The following is a 10,409-nucleotide window of genomic DNA, read 5'->3' as shown; positions in this document are numbered from 1 at the left end:
TGAAATCAGTCGTGAAGCAGTCATTTTATGATTTGGCATTCTAATAAACTACAAGCTCCCACCTTTTCAGAATGCCAAATCATAAAATGACTGCTTCACGACTGATTTGACAGGGACCGCCGATGCGAAAACCGCTGTGTGAGTTCGAAAAGTGAGTTACAGAATCGCAGGGCAGCGCGCGCAAACGACACTAAGGGTGAGATCTATAGTGCGCACTTGGACTTTGCTCAGACTTTACTTACGAAAAACACTAAGGTTAAACTATGTTTTAGTATATTTATAGACATTTTAACGGTGAGATTAAGCTAAGCTCAAGCTAAGACAGAAATTGATGTTTCATTTCATGCAATACCTTCTTTATTATCCTTTAAAAAAGTAAAGAATGGTTGTAGTTAAGTCTAAGCATAGTCTAAGTGCGCACTATAGATCTCACCCTAACAGCTAACGTCAGAATCCAATAGATTTTTGACGTAGGGGTGTCAACCATAACATTTTAGTCTTGATTCTGAATCTTACCTTTAGTCTTTTAAAGTTATAATCTAAGACTACATTTAAAAAGTTCGTTACATGGGATCTTGTGAATGAGATTTGTCTATTCATTCCTTATGCGTCCTTGACTGATAGTGAAGCCGCTTTAAGGTAAACAGCCTGTTCAGAAAATTAAGATTTTCCCTAATCCGGTAGAAGAAAATTGACTATTTTAGGATTTTTTATACTATTTTTGAGGACTACACAAATTTTTCTACAAAATGTTTGATTGACTAGTAATATTATGCTAATACTTTTCTAGATAATCAATTATAACAAATATTTTGACCGATTTTAGTTTAGTTATGCCAACGCCTACTTATTCCGAAGAGGCAAAACATTGATCAGCAATATTGCTAATAAGATTCGCAAATTTTATCACTTTACAAAGATAACGTTTTCATTGCTTACAGGCCGTTATTAATATATAAGAAACCGTTATAATAGAAATTATATTTTTAATTAGATAACACAAACTAGGCTGAATTGTGGATTGATTTTAAACCTAGCTATATTGTAGGAAAACTGGTCGTAAGTTTTTTTGGTAATTGAAGTAGTTTTCTAGAACAAAACTGATATCTAGAAATAGTTCAGACGACGCGTTATTATATAGACAAGGGCAAGGACTTTTGAAGAAAATATTAGTTTTTTAGTCTGCAACAGATGGCAAAATGTTCTGCAATGTAAGCTTTAAACCTCATATATTAGGCATATGTAAAAGTCCACTGAATAGTAGCCCTTATCATTATTATATAACTACCAAAGCTAACTTTGTTGCTGTAAAAATCTTCCATCCGTAATCGCCGCTTCCTCAAGCTCTTATGTACTATAAGACTAACAACTGCACTTGGATACGTCTGTCTGGGATTCAGAAGGCTTGATAACGTTCTCTCTCTCTTTTAACTCGAAAGCATCCGCCTGGAATGATATAAATATTATGTTAATTACTATCTCAGATGCCGGTCCATTTCTCTCTTGAATGCTTTTGTATTTGTTTGAGAACGGGGTTGGTATAAGTATAAAAAAATTACTAAAGAAATATTTTAGGGGATTTTTGTGTTCTGTTAACTGAAGATACACATTCTAAAATTTTATCCAAGGAGACTCAAGGCACATTTAATTTGTACTTTAATAGTTTTTACTGCTGTCAAAGCATTTCTTTTTCAAATCACGTCAAATAATTAGGTAAATAGTACTCGTTGTTAAGGAATATTTTATTTAAATAAGATTACCTTAGATTCTCTGTATTCCCTTATCTTTCTTGCTAATGTGAGGAAAGCTTCTTCGATGTTTATATTATTCTTGCATGAAACTTCAAAAAAAGGCATATCGAAGTCATCTGCAATCTGTGAAGTATTTAAAGATTATGTTAACTTTATATTTTTTACTATTAATTACTTAAGATATCATGTGAAACATGGTGTAATGGTTGCAGCTCCATACAAACATTATGTAAAACAAAAAACTTAGCGATTAAAAAGAGTGGCGGAGAGTTTATTGCTAGTTCTTCTCGTCCGTTCTACGCCTTGATTTGAGAACTGGCAGTAAATGTAAAATTAGAAGCATTTTAGAATTTAATATGTATTTCTTTATTGACGTTCATAAGTGTACATTATGTTACCTAAATGATTTTGACTTTGACTATAAAATGTTGTATATAAATATATCTATAAGTACTATTGGTAGATTTTTGTTAATTTAAATAAAACTTATAATGGATGTGAATTTATTTCACTATTTCCTTACATAACATAGCGTCGGGGGCATTTTAGTTTTAAATAAATTCACGTTTGCATTAAGCAACCTTTAATTAAATGTTGCTTATTATTACCTATTCGTGATAGATAAAGAAAATACCTTTTGGCCTCTTTCTTTTGGTACAGCTCTATTGTTTTCATTAACGTCAGATTTATTTCCAACTAGAACTTTGATAACATCAGGAGAAGCGTACTGTAAGAGTAATACAAAATGTTAACCATTGCTGCTGTAGTCTCTGTCAGAAAGGCCAGCGCTGTGGAACAGTCTGCTCCTCAGCATATTGCTGAGCCAGGGCCAATTACAGCCACAGCACACACGCATTACACTCTTGAAACGAACCGAAAGAAGAGGATTTTTTCTTTGATTATTGTTATTTTATGTGTTTATGTGTGTGTTCTTGTTTGTAATAAATGATATGTCTATGTCTAAATTAAAGATATAACTGACGAGTCGGCAACACAATCTTGTCTTTCGTGTCTGAGGGCTGCGGACGTTATCGGCCGACCTGCAAGCCCGTTTGCGGTCCTTCTGTAAATAAATAGTCCAATTCTACACAGCATCTCAAGGATGGCCTTCCTTATTCTAGAGAGCACATTAGTTTTGTGTAAAATATAAACCAACTATCATTCATATCGGTGGGTTCGTATGTGTATTTATAAAATGTCAGTTTTAAATATGTATTATGTAGGTACGTCACGTTATTGTATTTACAAAATATATTTTTTTATCAATTGTAATATCCGTTAATAATTATAATATTAATATTTTAATTTGCGTTTAATATAATACTTAACTAAAATATAATATAAACTATAATACCTACTTCTTGTATATTTCTTAGCCAATAAGACAAATGGTTGAAAGATTCCAGGTTTGTAATATCGTACATAAGAATAATTCCCATTGCACCTCGGTAGTAGGCTGTAGTGAGGGTCCGGAATCTCTCCTGGCCAGCTGTATCCCATATTTGAAGTTTAATTGGCACTCCGTCCAGGTTAATTATTTTTTGCTTGAAGTCTATCCCTGTAATGTTGTTTTCATAAAGTATAAAGCTTCGAGTGAAATGAACGTGTGGAGACTAGGTACTACCATCGTTATTGGGTCTCAGATTTAGTTTTTTTTTTAAAGGCAATTAGATGATCAGCCTTCTGTGCCCGATCACCGCCGATTGTTGGCCATAAGACACGCCAGCTCTTTCACTATATTTTTAATCTCCATACGAGTAAACTATATTTGCGCATATACAAAGAACAATAAATTGGTGCAACCGGGATTTAAATGAACCTCTGTCGAGAAGCGGGTTTGGTTTACTACTAGACTAACTGCGCTGAATCATTATTCTGGTGCCAAAAGTATTACTCATGTATTAATGGTTGCAGCTCCTTACAAACTCTTCCGTTCTACGCCCTTGATTTGAGAACTGGCAGTTAATTGAAAATTAGTGTACATTGTGTTTAGTTACCTACATGAATAAATGATTTTTGACTTTTGACCTTTGATTATATTTCTCAAAGATTTTTTTAAAACGTTACAGCAGCTAATATCTTAAATATAAATTTGGGTATACTTTTTTTTAAGTAAGTTGAATCTCACATTGAATATATCGAAACATAAGCAATCAAAAGCACAAATGATAAATGAATTCTGGACCTACACCAACGTTCGGAATCTTTTGCATTCATTTTATGAACAGATATTAGTCATAAAATTTATAGTTCGACTCGTCTGCATATTCAAATTACCTCTGCATACCTACTTGATATTAAAATTATGTGCAACTGCAGGCGACGGTAAATTTTTGTGATTAAAAGGTAATAATTTTTTACTTAGCTACAAATGTTTTAAATCAAATCATAGTTTTTTTTTAAACTTAATTGACACCAAGTTTAGTAACACCATAGGTATAATTTACCTTGTATAAATGTCGTAAAAATAGAATTGGTCGGTACTTTAGCATTGGCATAAAACTGTATGTATAAAACACCCCGGAAATTCGATAAATCAAAATTAAAATCGTAAATGGTATTGTTCTACGTCATAGCTTATTGTTCTTACAATATCCGCAATATTCCTTATTTTCTTAAGTCCTAACATCACCTGACTCACAAAGGGTAATAAACTGTATGCAGTAAATTTACTCACCTATTGTCGATATATAAATATCGTAATATCTTTCGTCACAATATCTATGCACAATACACGTTTTACCGACATTTGAATCGCCCAAAACAAGTAATTTGTACGTTGCAGAGAAATCTAAAGCCATCTTTTTGTTTACGTTGAGTGAACGCGGGTGGTTGCCCAAAACATCGGATGAACTGTCAAAAGTGAGAAAAATCAATGAAGGCAAGTGCGCATGTGCGGTTTAAGGTGAACTCCGTATTGCAACAAGTACCTAATGATTGGCTACCCGTTATTTACCTGGCATTATGTTATTCTTTTGAGATACAAATAATATCGTATACGTTCCTTGCATAGGTTATTACTTTTTAATTTTGGTTCAATAGAATATTGTAGGTACATTTTTGCTTTTCATATATATAAGAATTCATTAAAATACCTACATGTTTAGTAAAAAACACAAACTTTTAAACACTAGTAGAATTGGTTTTTAAGGTATTTCTGAAACAATGCAACATTTATTTATTTCTACATTATTATTGTATCTTAATAATTACTACTAATGCGATAGAACGAAACAATATTACCTACACCGAATATCTTACAATTAAAACACATTAAAAAAATATATATACCTAGATCTTATAACTAATAAAACAGCAAGCAACTTTTGTGAACTCAGCCAGTGTACAAACAAATAAGTTTGCGTCAATATAAATTCTGTTTTGAATATACCGGCCCGTTGGATATTTTATAATAGAATAAAGGTTCAAATAATTTACTTTTTCTATGGCCCGTATTGCAAAAGATATCGCAATCGCAATCTCCACTTGAGCATTGTCAAAGTTTAAAATGAAAAAAGTAATTTGACATCTCCTGATATAGATTTAAGTTTAAGTGACGTTCTAGAATACGGGTTATAGTTTGTTTTTTATTGTTGGAAAATCTTTTTACACACTTTGGACCCACTGAAACCCAACAGCTCCATCTTCTACTTGCTATGGACGGGAGGCATGGTAACAGTTTCCCTTAACAGTTAATGCGTGTTACCGTCAAGAGAGTCTGCAGCGCTACTGCGAGCCCAACTTCCGAGTTGCCCAACCCGGTACAAGGATCACAGTGGAGTGGAGCCTTTTTTTTCCTTGAGGGTCGGCATCTGGGTTACACTCCCGAACCCTTACCGCATTCTCTTTAAGTCTTACAACAGCCCACAACGCTTTGAAAGTGTTCCATGGGCCATCAGCCTCCACCATAGCCTTAACTATGACGGGAAGCGACAGATCCCACACACGCCTCTAAAGTGTGTTCCGCTGTGTCGCGAAGCCGCACTCGTGACAAATGGGGAACGCCTCCCTAGGCAGTCTAAGTTTATAGCTTCAGTAACCTTGGATATCACAAGTTCATCTATTATTATGTCGGTTCTATTTAACTGAATATATTTTGTACGTGATGTGAACTCAGGGTATCCGCTAATCGTGTCCAACTAGATTACAAATACATCCAGTATGAAGTTATGAATCAGATGCCGTAGGAAGGTTTTATTCTTCCGAGTTCCGTGGGTGTACCTGGGTCATACACAAAACGAGTCAGAATTTTGTGAAAAAAAAACATAGTCAGAACTTTTACGAAATCAGTCTTATTTATTACCTTATAATCATAGCATTTAAATGACAATATAAAACAAGATCGTTTTTCAGTTTTGACTGAAATATTAAACTTTTAATTTTTTTTGTGACCACTGAAGGGACATACTTCCACAGAATAGAACAAAAACAAAAACAATCGTTACGTTAGTCTTAAAAAGTTATTCATATAAACAATACAAAGTAAAAAAAGGATTTTAAAAGATATCATCATCACTCGAATCAAAAAATGAACGGCCTTTACATTTCTTTTGTGGTGCATTTGAGTCGTCAGAGTCACTGTATTCTGGGAATGCACGGACTCTGGATTTTTTGGGTGTTACTTTTGGTGGTGTAATTGAGTTTTCCAAGTCACTTACATCAAGGGTTGGACAGAACCTGAATTTATTAGGAGTTACTGAGTCATCAGAGTGTGTATTAATTAAATTTGGCTTTTGTGCGGTTAATGGTTGACGGGTTGGGCTTGGTGATGATTCCAATGATGGTGTATTAAACAAGGGTTCAAGCAGAGTTGAGGTTGTTGGTCCAGTGGCTGTAGAGGCTGATGTAGTGTTATTAGTGGTTGCTGGACTGGAGGTTGAAGAAGATGTAAAATTCTGTAGAAGTTGTGTTTCTATAAAATTACACGAAATGCCCTCAACCTCTATTTGTCCAATTTCAAAATGGGTACATTCAATATGGGCTGCACATAATAAGCAGCTCAATCGTCTGCAACATATAATGTTAGGTGCTTTTGCACTCCATGCAACCTGATGAATCTTGAAGGTCCCTTTAAAAGGATGAAGTTTGACGTTTTCAATTTCTTGTATATTAGATACTTCATTATCAATACGAATAATTTCAATGCCTTTACAGTTACCTTTTAAACATGAAATAAAACTATCAATGTTCGATATATCTTGGCCATTTGTAACTGCATTATCGCATGTCCGTTTTATGCATCCACCTACCCCATCAGGAGCACCTTTGCCATGTCCTGCCTCGCTGAAATGCCAGTTAATGATTTCTGCTTTTGAAATTTTGCTATTAAATGAAACATTGTTTTATTACGATACTGGGTAGTAGGCCCATCACTGAGTACATGCAGCTGCTTCAAATCTGGTGTAAGTAACTTTATTCTTTGAATAACAGGTTTTAAATGTGCACAAATGAACACGGGATCGTGTCTTAAGTTTTCTGATACAGTGCAAAGACATGTGGTTTGTGTAAGGTTTGTTGGTGGCTGATTATTTGACGAGTAGTACACACATGTATGAAGTGAAAGTTGTGCTTTAGATCCGCCAAAATGGGCTGATTGAATTTCTGATCCATATTTGCAGCAATAATTTACTGAAAAATCAATATGAAGTAAGCCATCTGTTGGCGTTAAGTTTTGTTTGATTGATCGAATAACTCTGTGTTGGTTTTATTTGCAAGATGTTGAAAATATGTAGGTAATTTTATCTTAAAAATATTAACGAGTAATTGATGAGTAGTTTTAACGGATTCTTTAATAGTTTTTTGGCATAGCTTTTCTTTTCCTTTAATGACTTCTAACACTTTTTAGTGATCCATCTTTGGTAAATAATTGTATCATTGCCATTGATCACATTAAAATTTATTGTATTCTCAGAGCATTGCAAACACGTCCTTTCCAGGCAAGAAACACTGAGAGTGTTGTTACAGCAGAAAGCCCTGGCAACATCAGTAGCTGTAGAATAACGTATTATCTTAGCTTGGCTTAAAGCACGAGCAATAAAATCATTATTTTACAAATTAAGAATACACTATCGTTACTTTCCAAATAAATATTGCTCTTTTCTGTGGACAATGTCTCTCGTGTGGACTTCTCAGTCCACAGAAAATATGTCCACAGGAAGGACTTTTATTAAAAAAGTAAGCATTGCTCGATCAGTTTTGACGTTATACAAACAATTTAAAACATTTCGAAAACACTCCTAATAAGAAACGATGGCTGCATGCTAATCGGTAAATTCATTAATTACTTACTAATATACACCAGGAACAGGAAAGACTCACTGATCTTTGATGAAAACTCAGTAAAATTTATAAAAACTGTTGTAATAAACTACGAGCGCTCAGTCACTCAATCCAAATTGGCAAACACCAACTGTGTATTATGGCCAGTACAAAAAAATAATTGTGAAATAGTATTTTGAGTTAGCTCGATAAAATCGATTGAATTTTAGGTCTACAGAAAAGACGTGATTTTGCATAACCAACTGTTTATTGCTAATTGTGTAGGTTTAGCTAGATATATATTTAATAACTTGGTAACATTTTAACATTCAGTATACATATTATCGATAATTAATATTTATTATGAGATAACACTTGTTAATTAAGAACAGCATTTGTCAAAATGTGCTTACCACGTTCACGAACAGTCCACAGAAGGGGACATTTTAAAACTTTTCTTTTTTTTTCAACAAATTAGTAACTAAATAATTCCATATTTAGCAAACGTAAATGAAGGAATATTTGTGAATAATATATCAAAATATATATCAGCATAAAAAAAGTATTATTTTTAAACAATCCTCAACCTGAACTAGCCCATGAGTTTGACCCACCTGTATTAACAGTTCTATCTATTCGCTTAAAACCCTTGCATATCTCGCGATTTATCTTGAATAGCTTGTACCAGCCGCTGTAGTATGTAAATGTGTTTGTATTACTACAACTGATCGCCTATCAAGTTCTTTGTTTACTTTTATTCTATTTACAATTTTCAAGGTTCAGATTATATTTGTAATTCAAGAGGCTAAATAATTAAAGCAAAGTGGGTGGGTGCAGCATTTATAGCCTGTCTTATTATTTTAATACTTCTAAAGGTTTTATTGAAATATATTGGAGCTTTGGATTACATTGAAATAAAATTATGTCATGTCCTATTAGTATTGTTTTTTAAATGTGAAGTATACAAAAATATAATACTGCATAATTCAAATTCTTTTATTCAACTCCGGTATATTACATAAATGTACTTAAAAAAACTTATATGCATTATAATTAGGACTCATTTATTTAATTATATATAGAAGGCAAGTATTTAGAACAGGAAATAAATTAATGTGTATTTTTAAAGTAATATTTTTTCGATTTTCGTTAATTCGCCTTCTAATATACAATATCCGCAAATCATTATACTATTGTACCTCGATTAGACAAAGAGAGTTCATTTACGTTCGTTGTTTTACTTTTTCAAAACAAATGTGAAATATTGTCTTCCAAATAACTTGAAAACTCTTGCGATATTTCTACAGAAATTGCCTACCAAGAACGTCGTAACTAAAATACGTGAGGTGCGTTCCGGGTCGTACAGTAGCCGCGAAGTCACTATACATTACATTCTCAGCGTCTTGTACAGGTTCATTTGTCAAAGAACCGCAAACCAGAACGACGTAGTCAATGTCTCTGCATGATGTATTGTAAATAGCTACAATTTTGACACCGGCGTGTTTGCCATTCATAGTTTGTGCTTCCCTGTTTTGTTGTACTGTTATTGCAATAACAGGTGGATTACGTTTTATTATTTATTCCACGCCGTATACTGCTCTTATTGGTTAACGAATTGTATGTACATTTCTGCATCATGTGTAAATAATATTTACGTGAAATTATTTCTTCACTAATCACCAGTTCTTAATTAATGTTATAAAGTGAAGATCAGTCGAGTTTGTAGGCGTGTGTAGGGAGTGACTGGTCATTTTGTGACCATTTCTCTATCGTCATCGCTCGCTTTAATATCTATTAGACTATCACTTTCGGTCGCCGAGTGCTCTATTGTTTGCGATACGATCTTTTTTTCGCTTAATGAGCCCGCAGATCCGGCTGATAGTTACCTAATAGTGACGTACTTTGGGAACCACTAGTTAAGCAATATCTTAACAATATTCCAGTTCGTGGGCGCATACTACGGCAAACACTTTCTTCGCTGGTATCTCATTAATCAATATTTAGGTACTATAGACTGCATATGTTAGATGATCTATCGGATCTATTTTAATATTAAGATAATTTGCCTATGTGTCTTCTATTGAAGTTATACTTCTTTTGGCGCGTCAGGGAAAAATGATGAGAGTCAACTTTTACGATGCCCGCGCACACCGTCACAAAAAACCGAAACCCGCACACCGTCACAAAAAACCGACACTCTGAAGTTAGCATAGTCAGCATTTTAAACAAAAAATGTCCATTTCTTCAATTATGTAGAAATAATTTGTTGTTATATTTAAATAAACGTTATTTAACTAGCTAATGCGTTATAATAAAACTTTTTATGTATTAAATACCCTCTTTGTATTGTTAGTGTCGTTTTTTCTACAAACGTAAAGGCGAAAGATAAATTTAAAGAAG

General features: G+C 33.6%; 1 protein-coding gene across 1 annotated transcript; it reads right to left on the bottom strand.

Moving 5' to 3' along the window:
• Positions 1-623: 623 nt before the first annotated feature.
• LOC125053317 (ras-related protein Rab-8A) lies at positions 624-4,797 on the bottom strand. The gene is made up of 6 exons (XM_047654638.1): positions 4,708-4,797; positions 4,429-4,604; positions 3,110-3,309; positions 2,386-2,478; positions 1,761-1,874; positions 624-1,446 (listed from the first exon to the last, which is right to left on the bottom strand). The coding sequence occupies exons 2-6, from the start codon at positions 4,550-4,552 to the stop codon at positions 1,363-1,365; spliced, it is 615 nt and encodes a 204-aa protein (XP_047510594.1). The 5' UTR covers positions 4,553-4,604; positions 4,708-4,797; the 3' UTR covers positions 624-1,362.
• Between the last annotated feature and the right edge of the window lie 5,612 nt (positions 4,798-10,409).

The sequence above is a fragment of the Pieris napi genome, chromosome 10 (genome assembly GCF_905475465.1).
Source record: "Pieris napi chromosome 10, ilPieNapi1.2, whole genome shotgun sequence".
Lineage (NCBI taxonomy): Eukaryota > Metazoa > Arthropoda > Insecta > Lepidoptera > Pieridae > Pieris > Pieris napi.
This window is presented reverse-complemented; position numbering and strand designations above follow the sequence as displayed.

What these genes read in the sequence shown, in the direction of transcription:
- LOC125053317 (XM_047654638.1), bottom strand. Translation starts at nt 4,552, where the DNA reads ATGGCTTTAGATTTCTCTGCAACGTACAAATTACTTGTTTTGGGCGAT. An exon ending in TATTTATATATCGACAATAG is followed by an intron (nt 3,310 to 4,428) that starts GTGAGTAAATTT and finishes ACAACATTACAG; the next exon opens with GGATAGACTTCAAGCAAAAA. An exon ending in GGGAATACAGAGAATCTAAG is followed by an intron (nt 1,447 to 1,760) that starts GTAATCTTATTT and finishes ATATCATTCCAG; the next exon opens with GCGGATGCTTTCGAGTTAAA.